The sequence below is a fragment of the Cibotium barometz genome, chromosome 37 (assembly GCF_041138505.1).
Source record: "Cibotium barometz isolate CiBa-2024 chromosome 37, ASM4113850v1, whole genome shotgun sequence".
NCBI lineage: Eukaryota > Viridiplantae > Streptophyta > Polypodiopsida > Cyatheales > Cibotiaceae > Cibotium > Cibotium barometz.
In genome coordinates this window covers 13,915,057-13,936,207 of record NC_141082.1, presented here as the reverse complement: position 1 = coordinate 13,936,207, position 21,151 = coordinate 13,915,057, and the positions used below count along the sequence as shown (strand labels likewise).

Here is a 21,151-nt window from a genome sequence, read left to right as displayed (position 1 = left end):
TGCTCCTTTAGTAAGGGGGTGAGTGTAGAGCTCTCTATGCCTAGATGGAGGCAAAAAGAGAATGTCCTTCGCAGTGGTTCTCTCACAAAAGGCGGGGGAAGTAGAAGCGAACGAGAGGGAGCAACCTACAAGCAAACCTTTTCAAGTAGGCAACCATCTAGCATGCAAGAATCCAATAGCATACATGGAAGCTAGAATAGAGAAGAGAAGAGCCCATAGGTATTCTAGTGCTAGGGAGTGAATGTGTATTGCACTAGGCCAACCAAACTTAAAAATGTTCCGGCCACTATTACCAATCTTCAATTAGTATGTAGACGAAGTTCTTAGGCTTTCCCTATTTGACATTAAGCTCAAGGTAAGGCCGCTTTATATGTTCCAACGTCGTCTTACAAAAGATAAGTGTCTGTTTGAGTGGGTAAGATGGCAAAATGCCTTACGGAAGGCGGGGCAGGTGAAACCATGTTAAACTACGAAGTGGTTAGCACACCCTGCATCCTAATGGTGATATCATCCTCGCATCACCCAAGTTGGTAGTGAAGCTGCTATAAGGGTGGAGAGGTGTGGATGGTCAAGGATACGCCATAAAGCTAACATGCGAGGTTAAGTGGTATGGGTCGAGACAACCGGATGCAGGGTATATTGGTGATAAGCTTTGGGTGGTAGGCAGCTTGTTAAGGTGGCATGGAAGATACTTACGAAGTAGAAGTTTTTCATGCAAGACCTCCTGCTGCTGTGGAAATGGCTTGGGTCCTTCAAATGCAAGTGGTTGGTAGAAGTGGCCCGCACCTTTGATTGGCGGGATGAGCACGAAGGTCACCAATGAATGATTGGCATGGGTAGATGGCGGTTCAGACCTTGGTCTGCTCCTTTTGGTGAAAACTCCGACACATTGCTTTCTTGGACTCTCATGTTTGACTCTTCTATGCAACTTGTGTTTGCGGTATCTGTGGACGAGGGTGTGGCATTGACTTTGGGCCCAGAAAAAATTGAAAAGTAGTACACAACGAATCTGCATTGGTTCCAAAGATACCACCGGTCTCATAGAAGGACATGATTTGGGCTTGCGGGAAAGCTAATGCTCTGGCCACCGCCTGATATCAAAGGGTTTCTAGAATTTGGTATGTGTCATGTCTTCGAAAGTGACCACCCTATGGCCGTGGAAGTATTTCACTATGCCGTAAAGATCTATCTGTTGGCGGAAGTTGGGATCTTCGTTGAGTTCGAAGACCAATTGCTCTTTGCTTGTTTATTGGTTCTTAGGCACCTCCTCAAGCTTGAGAATGATGAGCTAGAAGAATGAGCATGTGATCACTTTAGCGGGGTTGGGGATCTTGGTGTAGTAGAGGTCATTAAAGTTTTTCATTCAGGTCCACAGGACCACCTTTTTTTGATTGGCATGTATTTGGGGCTGGATCGATGTGGACTTCTTTGGGTGTGACCATGTACTTTCACTGCATTTGAGGAGATAGGGCGTGCGCCTCTTGGGTTGGACTCATATGTGACTTGCGGCTAGGTAGTCCCTGGAATTAACGAAGTGCCAGCCTCCGTGGTGTGCCGAGGTTGGTCAATCTTCCACCAGGCAAACATGTAATCCGTGTGTTGATTCACAAGACAGATCTTCGGCCATGTCGAAGGGTGTATCAAGGCTGTTATCAAAGTTGCCTTGGAATGTGAGATCCCTCACATTGGGCAAGTATGTGAGTTGCTCTTTTCATAGATAGGTGAGGACACCCTTGGGTCCTTCCCATTGTCTTCACTGGCTTCTTCCTCAGTAGTAGTTGGCGGTGATGCCTCATTGAGATCCAGCTCCTCATGGAATAATTCGATGATGGGGAGTTGCGGTTGATGAGGTGGATAAGTTGGGGGAGAAGCTCTAGGCTCGGGGGTTGAACTGTGGACGAAATAAGTAATCTTGTGGAGGATGATACAGATGGATTAACGGTAGGAGTATGGGTGGGATATAGAGTTGGACCAGGTCAAGCAGTGGGTGGAGTGGCTATGGAATCACTCATGGTCGGGATTGGGTTTGGCTTTTGGGTATTTGCTTTGTTGCCCAATTGCCAGAAGAGTGTCTCATTGGCTTGGGGATCTTTTTCTCTCGAAGGTTGGTTCTTTCTCACCCTGTGTTCCTTTTGAGGAATCTTCAAGGTGATTCTCTTAATGTGTAGACTCGTGGTTTTGGAAAAAGGCATAGGCCTCATGTGCCTTGTTGATGGAGATGTCGTGTGCGTAAAGCCACATGGATGGTGTGAATGGTGGCATCTCTGATGGTGAGGGCTTGCTCGAGGTACGTGTAGACTATTTGATATAGTCGGAGGATGCCTTGTGGGTTAGTGGTTGTTGGGCATGTGAGAAAGCTGGGGGTAGGTGGACTTCACTCCTTGGCGAACGAGGGTCTACATGGCCAGCATGGCCAGGTGGAGCAGGTTGTCATTGATGGGGTAGTGGAGGCCGGGTGGTATCAAGAGTTCAAGGAAGTGATCTTCCTTTGTAAAGAGTGTAGAATTGACAAAGAAGTTGCACCATGATGAGGTTGGACACAGCCAGATTGGGATTCAATGGTGTACAAAAGTATTGTGTTCCCAGGAAAGAGATGGCTTATTGGGATTCAATGGTTGAAGAAGAAAAGAGTGGTGAGGGTTTGTTGTCCTGCAGTGTTGATGCAGGCTAAGATGGTATGGAAGGTGGGGTTGAGATAAGGTTCGATAAAAAGATATTGAATTTAAGTAGATAGATGGCGAGGGTACGGTTGATGAGGGTAAGGGTATCCACAGGGGAGACCAACGCATGGTTAGGTGTCGAGGTCAGTGGCCCATGAGAGAAGCATGTGCAGCTTCCATTGGTTGCGTCCTTCCAAAGGAGTATCATCCGAGGCTAGGTAATGAGAGCGTCTTTATGGTGGAGGAGTTCTTAGTAGGCCACTGCCCCTTTGGCCATTGCTTGGTTATACTCATGGAAATTGGTGAGGGCTTTGGTTATACGCTTCGGTTGCGGTGAGGGTAACTTCACACTCTTTTGCAAAAATTTAGCCATACGGATGTCTTGGGCTGCTTCGTTTTTAGCTTGCTTGACTCCATTCAGAAGTTGGTCCCTTTGGGCTTCATGTGCTTGGGCCGTCGCAATCTTGGCTATTTCTAGTGCTTGGTATAGCCAAGAGAATGTGTATGTGGTGTGAGGAGCAAAATGAACCCCTCCTAAGTATGGTGTATAGATATGGAAAATGTGTATATGATGGATGATATGTGGTGAATCCAAGGTGTCAAGAGATGCATGGCAGGCAAAGGAAAAAGCGCAGGTGCACTAAACTCAAAATAGAAACAGTATGGGCGATCATGGAAACAAGGCGGCGATGCAGGTTCAAGAAGCACAATCGAGTTCTTTTGAGGAGACTCTCCAGGCCAAGGTGATTCGTGTTACCACTAGAGAAGAGGGTGAGTCACAGACTGCAGTGGAGTGGGCTCCTGTAGTTCAATATTCTTGATTGAGGTTGCAGGTTGGTGATCCTACAGAATTCGAAGATGTTAAAGGTCATGGGTAACAGCACAGTGTGAGAAGGTTGATTGAATCAGAGTAGAGGTAGAGTGGTAGTCCAAAGAACTGGCTAGGAGGAGTGTCCCCTAGAGTCTCTGTGTATCTCCTCTATTAGATACTTGGTTCAATATATGTCTCCTCAACTGTAGCGGCTGCCTGACAGTTGGATGCTAGTTCGTTGTGAATGAGGATAAAATTTTGAAGAAATTGTTGCCAAGGTCTATTAGTGGAGGTCCCGCCCGTTCACTGTGTTTTCTTCCTTTTGTTTGTGCCTATGTCTCAGGGTTGTTGAGACAGAGATATTTTTCTTGTATATCTGAAGCAGACAAAGAGATTGGGTCTCATCTTTGTTCTGATGTTTTGGTTGTGATGAAGTTGTTTTTTCCTTGAGTTCATGGAGATGAAGCTTCTGTGTGTGCTAGACTTATGACTGGGTAGTTGCATTTGAGTCCGAATTAGTTGAGGTGGTACAATGTTAACTTTGTGTCAGGTTTGACCTTGATATAGTCAGGTGAAGGTGAAGGTGTAGGGACATTGTTTTGATTTGTTTGAGCTTGGGAGAAGTGTTTGTGGGTCTCAGCTGATAGCAATCAAATGGGTAGTGGGCTAAGTGTTGATCCAGAGTTAGCTGTGAGTAGCTGGTGTCAGCAGAGTGCTTATAAGATTGGATCCTTGTGTGGTGTGAGTGGTTTGAGCATCTAGAGGTGTCAGCTGACACAGAGGAAAGAGAATCTGCATCAGCTGAGTCAGTTTAGTAAGTCTTGAGAGGATAGTCATTCGGAAGCAGTTGTGTGTCAGTCCTAGTCAGTAGGGTGCTTGTAATGTGATACCCCTTCAAGTTTAGAGTTGCCTGAGGGCCTGTGTGTGTCTGAGGACATTTGGAGAAGGTTTCTGTCTTAGAAGAGGCTTCTGAGTCAGCCGGGTCTGTGTCGGATTTTTGAGGCAGAACTTAGTCTATTTTAGTCAGAGGAGGGTCAGAAGAGGGCCGGCAGGGTGTCCAGGGAGTTCCTAGGGTTGTGACAAAGAGGTTAGCTGACATTGGAGGATTGCAGAGGAGCCTGGAGGACAGGTTTCTGACTGGGGACATAGCGAAGCCATTCGGAGGCAGAATCAACAAGTTCTGAGTCAGTTGTGAGCTATCTTGGTCAGCGGGAAGTCAATTGTGGTCAGGAGAGGCTCTTAAGTGGAAGTTCAAAGATTTTGGAGGTTAGAGCTGACCTAGGAGGACAGTTGGTGGAGGCAGCTGGGCCAGATAGGGAGGTTGGGAGGGTTCTGAGGTGTCCCGAGCAGTCAGCTGGAAGGCTGGGGACAGTTGCTAGGTTGATTGGTGCCCTTGGGGCTGGGATTTGGGTGTCCCCCAGGTATGATCCCAATGTGTTTTCTTCTTGTGTGCCTGCTGGTGGTGTAGTAGAGGTCATCACCCAGCCACCACACATCGTTTGGTGCCCCCACTGACGATCAGAAGGCTTTTATTAAGGGCTTTGGTTAGTAGGTTGGAGTCCATTTGTTGATCAACTTAGGGCCAATGGCTGGATTGGGGTTTTTAAGTGTTCAAAGGTGAGAAGGGAGAGGATGTCTCTTAGTTTCTGAGGACTGTTGAGTTGGCAGCTTTGAGAAGCAACCGAGATGATGATGCTTTCAAGCTGAAGCTGGTGAGTTTGTTGTTGGAGGATGCAGCCTTGGAGTGGTTTGAGTATGAGGCTGAGGAGGCTGTCAGAGGAAGCTTGGATGGGTTGAGAGAAGCAGTGAGGAGGAAGTATGGGAAGGTGGACACTCTAGAAGACTTTTGGAGGGAGCTGACCAGGTTGAACCAAGGAAAGGATGAGGAAGTGCCAGATTTTGTTGACAGATTTGAAGTTGCATGGAGTAGGATGTTGAAGACTTTGGGAGTGTCAGGTTCCCCCTGATTTTTTGAAGAAGGACAGGTTTGTTGAAGGGCTGAATGAGAGGGAAAGTGGAGCTATAGAACCCACCCACTTTTGCGGAGGCTGTGAAGGTTTCTCTGTATCAAGAGCGGAAGGCAAGACGGAGGGCTGGTATGTGTATGCCACCCACTAGGTCAGCTAGAATGTTTACATTTGATGTGTGTCCTGCTAGGGACAGTATGCAGGTTGTGCAGTAGAGAGTTTATCAGAGTTGTCTTTCTCTGATGATACAGGTGTTGATGGCGCTGTCAGGTTTTTTTCTGTAAAGCTGTTTTGAGTCAGTGTACATATGGTGTGTGTGGTATGTGAATAAAATTTGCCCTGAATGCCCTGGCAATTGTACAGGCCGAATGGTTTGGTTGAAAGTTGGTTTATGCACGTGCTTTTTTTTCCGGAGAAAGGGCTGGAGATCTAAAGTTTTTAGTGCAACTGTGTGGTGTACAGATGGTTACTAAGCAGGGCACCGACTGGAAATTGATGGGTTTAGTAAGCAGGTGATGATGATGATGAGCGGTGGCAGCTGTCATATAGTTTTGGAAAATTGTGGATCGTCATGTGAAAGGAGCAAGAGAGTTTTTTAGCATTGGGTGGTCATTACCTTGTGGCTTGGAGATTTTTTAAAATAAATAAAATATATATCCATATGGCCAATAACAAATAGCCACATGGAAGAGTGTGTAGGCTGCCACCAGCGCAATCTCTCGAAGACTCGAAGGTCTGGAAGGTGGCGGAATTCTGGCAGGTGTAGCCGCCTCGAAGGAATAGAAGCGGTGGGCAGAGAAAAAAAGAGATGGTAGTTGGACACTTGCTGCAGAGGGTGGTGGGCTGAAGACAAGAGCGATGAGTGAAGCCTGGAACGACGCTGCAGCAGCACGAGAGTTGTAAAGAGGGTCGCCAGAGAAAAGTCGCGCTTGCTTGCAGGGGAGTCTGAAGGGTAAGCGGCCGCCTTGAGAGGAGGACTGTGTGTGCAGCCAGAGGGCAGAAGGGCTTGCAGGGTTGCTACGGAGGCTGGACCGACTGCAGTTAGGAGGAGAAGGTGTTGCATTGGTCAGCTTGCACTGGCTGGTGAGATTTGCTACAGACGAAGAGCTGGTGATTGGCGCTGCTGCTATAGGCATCAACTGAGAAGGTCGATGGGCTGGCAAGCTGAAGTGAAGGGGATAGATGGGTGAAGCTGCACATACACAAGGGCTTCTCAGGAGAGAAGCGCGTGTGGGAGCCAAGAGCAGCGAAGACAGTTTGTGTGTTCATGATTGCAGGCAATGATAGTTTCAAGAACTGCCGGCTGTGGAAGGCGGCCTTGGTTCGTTGTTTTTTTTGAAGCAGAGAAGCTGAACACGCTAGGTGGTGTTTCTTAGCAGATGGTAGTTGGACACAGAGTCGAGAGGCTCGGATTGATGGGAGGTCGCCGATAGCTGAAAGAAGAGAGAGAGTGAGGGACTCTGAAGAGCTGGAGGCTCTGGTGTGTGGACAGACGAAGCTCCTGAGAGAGAGAGAGAGAGAGAGAGAGAGAATGAGAGTGTGTGTGAGAGTCCTGTGCATGTGTGCCACAGCATACTCTTGGATTTCTCCCCGTGTGAAGGTTGTTTCTCTGTATCTGCTCATTGGAATGTAAGCAATAGTTGATGTGCCCTATCCCTTTGCTTCTTTGAGTAGTGTAGCAGTGTGTGGTGTTGCTCTAAGCAGATTGTGTTCCAGCTGTTTAGCTGGTGGTGCCCCCCGTGCCTGTGAGTGTTCTGAAGGTGGTGAGTCGGCGAGCTATAGAGGCCTTCTTGTGTTCTTGAGCTGCCTCACATCTTTCTGGTGCCCCCACTGAGGATTTTGCTCAAGAGTCTCTTATGAAGGTGTAGGCCCCAGGGTGAGAGATTGAAGATTGACGAAATCAAAGCTTGTAGCCATGCAGTGGTAGTCTTTGTATTTGGTAGTCGCATGTGATGGCTATGAATTCTTACTGGTCAAAACTTGGTATCCAGACCGAATGGCTGGAGTATACAAATGCTCATGTATCCTTCGATGTTTATGCTGATGTTGGAGAGTTTGTGAGTTATGCAGAGAGTAGATGTGTGGCTTTTGATATTTGGGATGATGAGGAGATGGTTATCTTCATAGCACAAGCATTTGAGGGGAGAGTCAGGAGCTGGTATGATGGGTTGCACTATGGAGTGAGATCTAGTTGGGCAGCCACTAGGTCTTTGCTACTTACTGTTTTCGACCAGGGGTTTTGTTTGGATGTCTTGCATGATTTGCGACTACGATGGTACAAGATTGAGGACTATGAGAGGGCGTTTGACATGGCATGGTCAATGTATGAGAGAGTGTCTTTCTTTGATGTGACTACACTCATGCAGCTACGAGACATGAGTCTGAGAGCCTACAGAGATGCCAGAGAGAGACTGGAGGCTATGGAGAGATCACAACAGGGATTACAGGAGGTAGAGGAGACAGACGATGAGCAGGGTGAACAGACTATTTTAGCCATGGATTGCTGTGATTTAGTGCCTATTATCTGGCCTGAGAGAGACACCTCAGAGGATGAGGATCAGATGACAGGATACACTACTGATGACAAGGATGGCGAGGAGGACTCCTTGCTTGATGACAGGACTGATGATGAGTGCGGGCAGGATATTTCTTTGGCAGACGAGACCCCCAGTACTTTGCAGGTTGTTGGAGACCAGGTAGTACAGGAGGACATGGAGGTAGCTATGCACATGGATAGCCCTCGTATTTTGGAGTGTATGGCATGTTTTATACAGGGGGTTACCTTGTCGATTGTCACCACTAGATACTTGGCTGCGTCTTGTATGCACTGGGGATGCTTTGTATGCTTATACTGTCATGAGAGGACATTTGATGAGGAGCTAGAGATGTCATCTGATGAGGATGATTGGGGATTTGATGAGCCAGAGGTTGAGATGGATGCTAAGCAGGAGATCATGGTATCAAGAGCTTTGTTGCGGATCAAAGCAATGAGTCAGCATGTGGCAGATGTAAGTGATGAGCAGCAAGAGACAGTTTTTTCACCTGTTTTGGATTGCTCTCATGTTCCTGAGAGTATGTTTGGTGGATTGTGGGCAAAGGATGGAGAGAGTGTGCTTTCTAATTTGTGGTCAGATGATGATGGGGATGTGATGCATGAGGTTATGTATGATTATGGCTTGAGCAGAGAAGTGAAGGTATATGGAAAGCCTCCAAGGCTGGTTTTTGATCCCGGGGGACATATGCTATGTGATAGCTACTGCTGAACATGAATGTGTGTGGTTCTGTAGCGACGGCTCGGGCCTGACATAGAGAAGCTAGTCTGTTAAGGAGGTAGGCAGTGAGCGTGCAGTGATTATGCTCTTGTAAGTATAAGAGAGTAAATTGTTGATGTAGTTGTTTTTGGATGCATGTCAACCTGAGGGAGGAGGGAAGGATCAACAAAATGATCATATGTTTACTGCTGAGCATGAATGCTTCAGCAGGCTGAGGGTGGTTGGCAAAGTATGTCAGGTTTTTTTTCTGTAAAGCTGTTTTGAGTCAGTGTACATATGGTGTGTGTGGTATGTGAATAAAATTTGCCCTGAATGCCCTGGCAATTGTACAGGCCGAATGGTTTGGTTGAAAGTTGGTTTATGCACGTGCTTTTTTTTCCGGAGAAAGGGCTGGAGATCTAAAGTTTTTAGTGCAACTGTGTGGTGTACAGATGGTTACTAAGCAGGGCACCGACTGGAAATTGATGGGTTTAGTAAGCAGGTGATGATGATGATGAGCGGTGGCAGCTGTCATATAGTTTTGGAAAATTGTGGATCGTCATGTGAAAGGAGCAAGAGAGTTTTTTAGCATTGGGTGGTCATTACCTTGTGGCTTGGAGATTTTTTAAAATAAATAAAATATATATCCATATGGCCAATAACAAATAGCCACATGGAAGAGTGTGTAGGCTGCCACCAGCGCAATCTCTCGAAGACTCGAAGGTCTGGAAGGTGGCGGAATTCTGGCAGGTGTAGCCGCCTCGAAGGAATAGAAGCGGTGGGCAGAGAAAAAAAGAGATGGTAGTTGGACACTTGCTGCAGAGGGTGGTGGGCTGAAGACAAGAGCGATGAGTGAAGCCTGGAACGACGCTGCAGCAGCACGAGAGTTGTAAAGAGGGTCGCCAGAGAAAAGTCGCGCTTGCTTGCAGGGGAGTCTGAAGGGTAAGCGGCCGCCTTGAGAGGAGGACTGTGTGTGCAGCCAGAGGGCAGAAGGGCTTGCAGGGTTGCTACGGAGGCTGGACCGACTGCAGTTAGGAGGAGAAGGTGTTGCATTGGTCAGCTTGCACTGGCTGGTGAGATTTGCTACAGACGAAGAGCTGGTGATTGGCGCTGCTGCTATAGGCATCAACTGAGAAGGTCGATGGGCTGGCAAGCTGAAGTGAAGGGGATAGATGGGTGAAGCTGCACATACACAAGGGCTTCTCAGGAGAGAAGCGCGTGTGGGAGCCAAGAGCAGCGAAGACAGTTTGTGTGTTCATGATTGCAGGCAATGATAGTTTCAAGAACTGCCGGCTGTGGAAGGCGGCCTTGGTTCGTTGTTTTTTTGAAGCAGAGAAGCTGAACACGCTAGGTGGTGTTTCTTAGCAGATGGTAGTTGGACACAGAGTCGAGAGGCTCGGATTGATGGGAGGTCGCCGATAGCTGAAAGAAGAGAGAGAGTGAGGGACTCTGAAGAGCTGGAGGCTCTGGTGTGTGGACAGACGAAGCTCCTGAGAGAGAGAGAGAGAGAGAGAGAATGAGAGTGTGTGTGAGAGTCCTGTGCATGTGTGCCACAGCATACTCTTGGATTTCTCCCCGTGTGAAGGTTGTTTCTCTGTATCTGCTCATTGGAATGTAAGCAATAGTTGATGTGCCCTATCCCTTTGCTTCTTTGAGTAGTGTAGCAGTGTGTGGTGTTGCTCTAAGCAGATTGTGTTCCAGCTGTTTAGCTGGTGGTGCCCCCCGTGCCTGTGAGTGTTCTGAAGGTGGTGAGTCGGCGAGCTATAGAGGCCTTCTTGTGTTCTTGAGCTGCCTCACAGCGCTGTCGTGGATCAGCAGGCATATGCACTTGAGTGTATGGACAGTGGTGTCGATGTAGACGATGCATTGGAGGGCATCTTTGTATTGTTTGAAGATTCTGTGGATATGGATGATAGTGTGCAGGTTATTGCCCAGGTAGATACTGGAGGATGTGTCAGTGAAGACGAGCTTATGGATGCCGTGAGCAGGCTGTGGGATGAAGATGCTGACCAGGAGTGGTCTTTGAGTTGGTCTGTTTGGAGGATGGTGTTGAGGCTGCTGTTGGGGAGATCTTTTGTGATAATGAAGATGCTTTGGGGAAACGGAGTAAAGGCTTCATGGAGGAGCTGAGAGTTGAGAAGGGCTCTGAAGTGGATGGAGAGCTCAGAACTGATAAGAGTGGAGAGGCAGGAAGGGAGCTGGACAGCGAGTGTGCATGGGAGATGCAACCAGATAATAGGGGCAAGGCTAAGGGGATGTCTGAGGGCAGTATGCCGGTTTTTGACCTGGTCAAGTGTTGTTGGATGGTTGTGCAAAAGGGTGTTGGTCCCTTTTGATCAAGGAGGGAGATGAGATGCTAGATCATGTTTTTGCTGTATATAAAGCTGTATAAAGTGGTGTGTGAAAGAGAACAGTTGGGAGCATAATGGAAACAGTGAAAACATGAATGTTTTCACTCTAGGGGAGTTGGCTATTTGTGAGGAGCAAAATGAATCCTCCTAAGCATGGTGTATATGATGATATGTGGTGAATCCAAGGTGTCAAGAGACGCGTGGCAGGCAAAGGAAAAAGCACAGGTGTGCTAAGACCAAAATAGAAACAGTATAGGCGATCATGGAAGCAAGGCGGCGATGCAGGTTCAAGATGCGCAATCGAGTTCTTTTGAGGAGACTCTCCAAGCCAAGGTGGTTCGTGTTACCACTAGAGAAGAGGGTGAGTCACAGACAGCCAGCGGAGTGGGTTCCTACAGTTCCATATTCTCGATTGAGGTTGCAAGTTGGTGATCCTGCAGAATTTGAAGATGTTAAAGGTCATGTGAGAAGGTTGATTGAATCAGAGCAGAGGTAGAGTGGTAGTCTAGAGAAATGGCTACGAGGAGTGTTTCCTAGAGTCTTTGTGTATCTTCTTTGTTAGATACTTGGTTCAATATATGTCTGCTCAACTGTAGCGGCTGCCTGACGGTTCGTTGTGAATGAGGATGAAGTTTTGAAGAAATTGTCGTTGAGGTCTATTAGCAGAGGTCTTGCCCGTTCACTGTGTTTCCTTCCTTTTGTTTGTGCCTATGTCTTAGGGTTGTTGAGATAGAGATATTTTTCTTGTATATCTGAAGCAGATAGAGTGGGTCTCATCTTTGTTCTGATGTTTTGATGAAGTTATTGTTTTTTCCTTGAGTTCATGGAGATGAAGCTTCTTAGTGTGCCAGACTTACGACTAGGTAGTTGCATCTGAGTCAGAATTAGTTGAGGTGGTACAATGTCAATTCTATGTCAGCTTGACCTCAGTATAGTCAACTGAAGGTGTAGGGGCATTGTTTTGATTTGTTTGAGCTTGAGAGAAGTGTTTGTGGGTCTTAGTTGACAGGTAGAGTGGTTAGCTGACCCTTGTTGTTAGATGGGTAGTGGGTTAAGTGTTGATCGAGAGTCAGAGGCTCTTAAGTGGAAGTTCAAAGGCTTTTGGAGGTCAGAGTTGACTTGGGAGGATAGCTGGAGGCAGCTGGGCCAGATAGGGAGGTTGGGAGGGTTCTGAGGTGTCGTGAGCAATCAGCTGGAGGGCTCAGGACAGTTGCCTTATTGGTGCCCTTGAGGCTGGGATTTGGGTGTTCCCCAGTTCTGATCCCATTGTGTTTTCTGCTTGTGTGCCTGCTGGTGGTGTAGTAGAGGCCATCACTCGGTCACCACACAACGGCTCTCTCGTTGGCTTGGCACCAAGGGTGGCTCTTCTTTGATTTGGATTGATGGAGGTGCGACCATTGCAAGTGGACTCACAGGTTTTTCCGACTGCTTTGTTGGTAGTGTCAACACGTGAGTCGAGAGTGCAACCATTTCTCTCCACTCCTGCTTAAAACTTTGTCGTTGCCTTGGAGGTATGGGTCTCCACCATAGTTACCAGGGGACGGGGACGGGGACGGGGACGGCTAAAGGTAGGGAACGGGGACGGGGGGTGGGGACGGCACTCAAAATTGTTAATTTTAGAGGAGTAAAGAATCAAGATTAATCAATCAATAACGACAAGCTTTCTAACTCCAAAAGTTATGAATCATGATACACATTACATTTAAAATTAAATTACGCTATGAGGTGCAAGAGTCAAGAGTCAAGACTTGCAAAGTCGGAAAAGAAAGACTTTAAAGTTGATAACATTAAATAGATATACTCAAAAGATGTTGGGGCCTAGGCGATACAAAATATAAGTCACTCGCTCTCATACTCTGCGCTCCCAATAAGACAGGTGCTAGCCTCATGATCATGAGTGCGTGAAGTGTGGATGGGGTTTGTGTCATCCGATGAAGGCTCATGATGAGAACCATCTGTCCCACCCTCCTGTGCAATAGTTGTAGCTGCCTCCTCTTGTTCCATCTCCCACTGTGTAAAAGTATCGGCATTGCATCTTGCACTCTTGCCAAGCATGCGCAAGTTTGCGCTAATGAAGACAAGATCATTAGCTCTTTCCACCCTAAGCCGATTTCTTTTCTTTGATGAAATGTGACTGTAGGAGGACCATAATTGCTCTAGGCAAGAAGAGCTAACGGACTGGCTCAAGATCCGGATCGCCAACTGTTGTAGCTCTGGTCCATCTGATCCGAAGTCCTCCCACCATAATGCTGCACCAACCTTGAATCTGTCCTGCTGCGCATCTGCACATCCATATGAGCCTTGAAATGCCCTGTAATTAGAGAGCTGGTCTCTAATTTTGCGCCTGATTTTTGCATCCGGCGTGAGGCAATCCAAGATGAGTCTCCAACCGTTGCTCACCTCTTTATCACCCTCCTGCTCTTTTCTCTGAAATTCAGGGTCCACCATAAAAGCAGCTGCTGCATGTAAAGGAGAGGAATATGAGCTCCATCTCGCCACACAAAGCGAGTGGATCTCCTCATATCTATCTACGTCTGGCTCAAGCTTCTCAAGACTCTCTATCATCTGGTCCATGGCTTCATATACTTTGCCGATGCATGGCTGCATAGCATCAACAATCTTGAGCAAGTGGACAATGGGATGCACCATGGCGTCAGTGCGCTTGAGGTCCTCCCAAAAATCAGCATCGTCGACCTTTTTCTTGCATGAAATCCCTACCTGTGTACTTGCAAAAGATGAGGAGCAAAACTCATCACTGATGAATAGTTGCCGCACGGCACCCTGACAATCCTTCAAGCGATGCAACATAAGAAAGGGTGGAGAGAGCTTAGAGGGTAGAGTAGGAGAAGAGGTAGAGGGAAGATTGAAGTAGTCTAGTAGAAGAGGGTGGAGAGAGCTTAGAGGGTAGAGTAGGAGAAGAGGTAGAGGGAAGATTGAAGTAGTCTAGTAGGAGAGGGTGGAGAGGAAGGTGGTGGAGTAGGAGAGGGTGGAGAGGAAGGTGGTGGAGTAGGAGAGGGAGATAGTGGAGAGGAAAGCTTGAGTAGGAGAGGGAGATGGTGGAGAGCCTAGAGGTACATCATCATTCATGGAAGGCTTGAGCAATGAGTAGAAGAGGAGTAGCATAAGCCCATTATATAGCATATGGCAGCTCTCTCTCTCTCTCTCTCTCTCTCTCTCTCTCTCTTTCAAACTCTCAAACGGCCAGCCGCCAACGGCTAGTAGCCGTTGCCCAAAAAAAAAACGGCTAGTTTTCTGTAGCCGTTGCGCCGTTGCAGGCGTCCCCCGTCCCCGGCTGACAACGTCCCGCTGTCTCCTCCGACGGGGACGTCCGTCCCCTTGCCACCCCGCCTCCGTCCCGTCCCCTGGGCCGTCCCGCCTCCGTCCCGCGCCTGCAGCAGTTAATTGGGACGGCGTTCCCACGTCCCACGTGGGCGTCCCGCCGTTCCCCTGTCACTATGGTCTCCACACCCACTTGGATTTGACGTTTGCGGTTGTGTTTATTGAGACTCGAGGCACGATTTCTTGGAGCTTGGAATCCACATGTAGAGATTCTCTTTGTAGAAGCCTTGAACTTCCGGAAGCTTTGTTGGGACCCAATGAATTGTTGCCTACTTAGGTGGCATAGGGTATTGGGGCCAATGCTTGGCTCTTTTTGGCTCAAGGGGTTGTGGTGGAGACACCGAGGTTTTTGGGACCCAAATAGAAGGGTTTCCCTTGTAGAAGCCTTGAGCTTCTAGCACCTTGATTGCGATCCTGCACGAGTCTGGTTGAGAGTTGGATCTCCACTATTGTTGGTGGGGTTAGCGGATGCGTTGAGGTGAGAGAAGTGTTGTGTGTCAGGGTTTACTTGAGATGATGGTGTGTAGTTGGACGACGAGGCTTGGGATGTTAAAGGATTTGGAATATCCTTGTTCACCAAGGGTACGGTAACCATTCCATAGGGGAGGTGGAGCGTTGCAGTTCTTCTCCATTAGCTGACTACACAATTAGTGGCTGCGATCCATGATTCCATCCCCTTCCAAGGGTAATGCATTCTCTCATTGTACTTGTGGGGGTCACATAAAACTTGCAAGACATAGGTTTAGTTCCAATGAAAAGCTCCACTTAAAATAACCAACGGTCATGATTTGGGAATCATTTACCATGGTGATGGCCTCTACGGATGGTGGGTGACCTAGCAGGTCCATGTCTCCCAAGAGAAGACATTGTAACTAGCCTTGGTGTCAGCCAAGGCTAGCCACGCCGCTAGGTGGTCTTTTTGGGGAAACTCTAGCTCAAGGTGAGTTGGCTCCACCGTAGTTTTTGTCTCAACCACATCATAAAGGTTGGCTGCATGTATAGAGATCTGTACATTTGGGGGCCTACGGCCTCTTTGGTTGTTCTACGCTAATCCACACCTAATGGAGCTCAATGCTTATGTTTTTGGAGTGGATTCCACTCTGAATCACAATTGCTAAGCTATTGCTTGATTCAATGCAATGAAATCTAAGCCTTGTGGACTTCAAAATCATGTAAATTTATCATTTCTCGTTGGTTCTTCATAGGGAATGAATTGGCGAGTTGCATCGCCTCATTCGGAATTTTCTTTGGTCAGGATTAGATGGCACAATACACACTGGGGCTAGAGTTGCTTGGGAAACCATTATCCTATCCAAGCATGTGGGGGGATTGAACATCATAGACCCAGCGGTGCAGTGTAAGGCGTTGCTTTGTAAGATGGTTGCTAGAGGATTTCTTTTGGCACTGAGCCATGGAAGGAATTTTATATGCAACAAGTTATGAGGTGTACTTTGGTTAGGGGAGGTGACTGGATATACAGCCCATGATTTATCTTCTCGGAGGAAGAGCATCAGGCCCCATCCTCCCTCTTGGTTAGATCCCTTTGTCGGGCTTGGGATTGCATGAGGACGTTCTTTGTTCACATATCTCCGTGGTCAGGTGAGGAGGTCAATAGACAACCCATTATGTGGAATGACTTGATCTTGGATGAATATGGTAGACCTCTTGGGGCAGCTACACATATTCAGCTGGTTGGTTGGTTGGGAGACAGTGCTGGATCGGAAGAGGCTTAAAAGCCTCACGGAGGATCATAGAGGGATGCTTACAAAGCATTTGAGGGGAACTAGCTAGAGGATTGTGCAAATTGATGCTTCTATATCCAACCACTAGATCTCAGGGACCTTCTTGGAAGAGCTTCATCACTCATGGTTTGGAGTTTTCTCCAAGACAGGTGTACCTCTTCAGGTCATGGGCCTCTCCACTCCGTGGGAGGACGATACAGAACCCGTCTTTTTCTATGTACAGGCTGGATGGTATTTGGCAAGCAGGGAAACACTTTTATATTGATCCTGCCCAGGGATGATCACATATGTTTGGAGCCTTTGTTTGTATGGTGGATGCCCTATAAGGTATTTGCATTGGGGCCCGATGAGTGGGTGTGGAGGGTTGCTACCAACCTGATGTAAAGCATGCATTTCTTCAGTTATACTATGCTGAATGCCATGCATCTTGTCCTAGGACACATTCAGAGAGTCCCTACTCTCAGTTCTCATTGGGAGGCTTATGGTATCACACCTATCGTTTGGAGGAGGAGGTGGCATTTTTACAAGAGGACATAGATATCCTCCTTTATTTGGCTCTCTACTTGGTGGCCTTGCCACCAATCAATTGTCGGTGTTAGCCAAGCATGCTCGAGAGGTGTAGTATTTCAGAGACAGTCTACCATTGCTTATGGGAGTGCAGCAGCATAGATGATTTGGACTATGATAGCACATCTCTTTGGAAGGACAAGGAAGGATGATTAGATTTCTTTTGGTGCTATCGTTTGGCTAACACAATTGGTGGATGGATCTGGTCAATATGATCAGTCAGGAGGTAGCTCGGTGGTGCCATTTTCAGGACATGCCAGAGTCAGAATACGTCCCGGCATCTTTGAGGGGGGCTGCGTCAATTTATGAGAGTGGGATTATAGATCTCATATGGGACCATAGCGTTAATCATATGTTTTAGTCTCTCTCTTGAATCACTCATGTGACAAAGCTTATGCCTTCTCTAGGAATTCATCCATGAACAAGACTGGTTAGTTGCAATACTGAATATTTCAGGATCTGAAATAGAGTCTATGATGTTCTTTTGGTGGCTAGTATATTGTATACTCAATACAAGTTTGAAGCCATTCATGGTTTCTTCTATGGCATCATCTATCTTTATATTTTGGAACAGGTGTTGAAGAACATAAGCAGCAAAGACTTACCCTGTGTTAGGTGGAAACAACCACTACAGCAAGGGAAAAGGAAATCTGGCAAGGACTGGTGCTGGGACCTGTTTGAAGGGTGCTGTTTGCACTTCCATAAACCTCTTCACTCCGTGTAAATGTGTATCCAGCCCTCTTCTCTTCACTGCTAGTATGGTACTCTTTATTTAGCATAATGGAATTGGGAAAATTCTTATATCAAGATAAAATGCCTATGAATGAATCAAGTTTGATTCTGTGACAGGAATCCTGATTCTCAGTTCCTGGCTATGATGACTCTGAAAAGGCTTCAAGTTGAGGCCGAAATGCTTGGAGCACTAATTCCGTGTGGTCTTACGTCAAATACAACACATATTGTCATTTATGTGCCATCACTTTTGTTGATACCAATGAAGAGGTTACGCCAAAGGTACTTGCTGAAAATTATCATTTTTTTTTTCATAAAACAACAAAAGCATTACACTTTCTATTAATCAAGACCTTTAAAAGCCTAAACTAGCCTGGACTTGTGGAGCATCAAAGTCTTGTAAATCCTTTTAACATTCAACACACACGATTAGTGAGTTGAGTTACTATCACAGTTCACCAACCCCAAGTGGGTTGTCTAAAACCATCCTTTTACATTTATGAAACCTAAAACAACCTCTCTACAAGACATGCTTTTCGTCTCTCTCGGCCATACTAATTAGCCCCATGCTTGATATTTTGGAGAGTGGTGTACCATCTATTGGGGGTTGATGCTCCTCTCATGTTTATTGTATCATGCTCCTGGTATTCCATGATGAGATTCCCATGGACAGTTTTGTATCACTCCAATGAGATAGTTTTGATTTGTTCTATTTTATTTTCCATTCCATGATGAGATATGCCATGGATGTTTTTGTATCACTTTGGTCTCATGGGCCCATTGGGTCTTTAGTAGATGCTTAATATATGTTTCTTTCTCTCTCTCTCTCTCTCTCTCTGCATGAGCTCTCGAGGAAGGAATGTGCATGGTTTTGTTGGTGTAATTAGAGTGGCTTTGAAACTCGTTCCCTTGTGGTTGCTTCAAGTGGAAATATTACTTCTATTAAGTAGAATAACATAATACAAAGGGATATTTCAAACCAAAAGGTAGGGAGATTGTCACCATTTGGCCACCCAAATGGTCTTCCCCTATTTCGTGCCAAGGTACGGGAGGCCACCAGGGACCTTCAGGTCGCTGGTACTCAAGCTAGGACTCGCGTCACCTACGGGAGGCCAGGCCTTGTGTCACCCGTAGTTTTGCGAGAACGTGGAACCTAGTGTTAGGGTTCCCAGTTCAGGCTTCCCACAGAGCTAGCTTCGGCTTGAGAAGACTTGCTATTTACAGGTTCCAGGAATGGGAAATATTCATTGCATAATGCATATGCATGCATCTCTGCCTGCTTGAAACTGTTTTTGTGTGAGTGCTTGCTATGACATGTCCTGTTCACGGACCCTGTATTTTGACATGGTTTGTGGCATGTGAATAGGTGTTAAGTACTCATTTAAACCTTTGTTTTTCATAACCGTAGCAGTTCACATTCTTTTAAGTTGGGCACCGGCCATTGGTCAGTGCCCGCGCCCAAGGACCAAGGTATGGTCTGTCCAAGCCTTGGGTACCCTTTCATCCCATTAAAACCCATGTGTGGGACTCTTTAATGAGGGGGTACCTTATAGAGGTGCCCACCTTCATTAAAAGGAGGGTGCCATGTGTCCTATCCCTTCACCCCCTTCCACCAACTTCTCCGATGACTACTTGGCTCTCTCTTTCTTTTTATCTCATTATTATTGTAGGTGGCACTGCCCTCTCCCTGGTTGAAAGTCTACTATCTTTCTCTCTCTCACACTCTTTCTGTTGGTTGATTGCTTCCCTTGTGGATAGTTGTTGTACTGTTGGGAACCCTACTGTACCTATTGTACCTGCTGCTGGCAGCCCCGTTCAGACATGGGAGGACTTTAAAGAGAGATTTTATGCACAATTCTTGCCTCCCAATGACGTGGAGAAGATCATGAGCAAGTGGGATAAGATTGAGCAGAAGGACAATGAGTCCATGTAGACATATGTAAACAAGGTTTGGAAGATCTACTTGGAGGTCTCACCATTCTTGCTTGTGGGTGAGCCCGAGAAGAAAAGGAAGTTCAAGTCTGGACTTCAACCGGTCTACAAGTCTAGTCTTGATACTCACCACAATGCTACCTTGCAGGACTATATAGTAGTTTTTTTTTTTCGAGAAAAGATCCTTTCATTAGTTATATAAAAACGCCCGTTGGGCTACAAAAAACCCTTCTCTTGCTCATAAGAAAGCAGAGCAGAGATCCAATCAAGGCAGCTAGGGAGACTCTCCCTAGGTGCAAAAAAAGTACAAATATCAGTACAAAGAGATGAGTGGCTATATCATACAATAGGAGGGGGGAAAAGCCAAGCAGGTGGCCTGTAGTGCCAGCGGGGGGTACCCGCGTGCAGGGTATGGAAGGGGCCGCTGCACCAAGTGGTGTGAAAGGCCTGGTGCCGCAAGATCGCCTCATCCGAGTCGCCTCGGATGCGGTCATACTGTCCTCGCAGGGTGTGGATCAATTCCTGCCAAATTCCCCGAACAGTATTTGCTGGTGGCTCCAGTCTCCCCCCAAAGGCCCTGAAACACCAGGCTCTCCAGGTGAACCAGATGGTGAGGCTGCTGAGGAGCTCCCATCGTAGATCCCTCTCCTGTGTCCAGCCGGCGGACGAGAAATCCGGTGAAGGAACAAGGCGAGGCTGGCCCCTAATGAATCTGATGGCCTGGCTGTCCTGCTCCGTCTCATATCCCAGAGCAGGCCCTGATGAAGTCGACCAAGCAGCGGCACCCCACGTATACATGCCCTCTGGAGAGAGGGGGGCCAGAATGCGTAGCATCCGCAGCCAAATCTGCTGCGCCTGTGGACAATCCCATAGGCAGTGTCTCTGTGTCTCCAAAGGGTGGCCGCATCGGACGCAGGCCGCCTGTTGGGCGACTAGCCACTTGAAAGTCGAGATCCTGCGTGCCTGTCGACTAGCCCAGAGCCTGGTCCAAAAATCCTCCAAGAACTCCTGTGAGAGTCCCTGTAGCCGCCAATGCTCCGATGTAGCCGGAGAGACCATCCTCCTCGCAGTCAAAAAATGTCTCCCCAACCGAACAGTGTACTGGAAAAAGGTGATCTTTGTGGCCTTGGGGGATGCATAAGGATCATGCCACTCATACTCGCTAGGGTCCCACTAGAGCCGGGCCAAGGGGCACGCAACATATGCCCATGTGCGCCAATCAGAGTCCACATCTGCAGGGTCTGGATCAATATGCCACTTCCGGGAAGCGGCGGCCACTACCCATATCCTCTGAAAGATGCACTCTGCAACCAAAGGTGACGCCGCCTCCACTCTCTGAAGTCTGCCCTCATCCTGGATCTCATAGTAGAGGCATCTACCATCCTCAGTGCAAGCTCTGACAGCAATCAGGATCTCCAACTGTGTAAAGGCTCCCAGCCACCGTGGGGCCGCTGGCTCGAGAGGTGTGAACCACTCCTCTGTGAGTGCCTCGTGAATGTCATCCCTCATAATCAGCCCCCCTCTGAAGTGACTTAGCCTCTCCACCTGGATCTCCTCTAGGAGACTGCAGAAGGCCTGCCAGTCTCCAAAACTATGTGCTGGGCTTGCCGCCAATGGTCCCCAGGCTAGACGAGGCCGAGAACCCAGCATATGACCCTGCTTTGTGCGTACCGGTGGGCTTCAAATAAGCGGCTGTCTGGCCCGCTCCTCATCACAGGTAGGAGGTCTCTGAGAAAGCCCCGGTCTCAGCAACTCCCAAGCTCGCAAGATGCTCAAGGCAAATCTGTCCTCCCATCCTC

The 21,151-nt window shown here is 47.6% G+C and overlaps 1 protein-coding gene across 2 annotated transcripts in view; it reads left to right on the top strand.

The window, feature by feature from the left end:
- Window positions 1–21,151, top strand: part of LOC147616975 (DNA ligase 4-like) — a 74,113-nt gene that overhangs the window by 33,802 nt on the left and 19,160 nt on the right. For both annotated transcript variants that reach the window (XM_086776621.1, XM_086776620.1), the window contains exons 14-15: window positions 17,263–17,408; window positions 17,538–17,702. In XM_086776621.1, coding sequence (XP_086632747.1) covers window positions 17,263–17,408; window positions 17,538–17,702 — 311 coding nt within the window. The remainder of the gene's footprint in view (window positions 1–17,262; window positions 17,409–17,537; window positions 17,703–21,151) is intronic.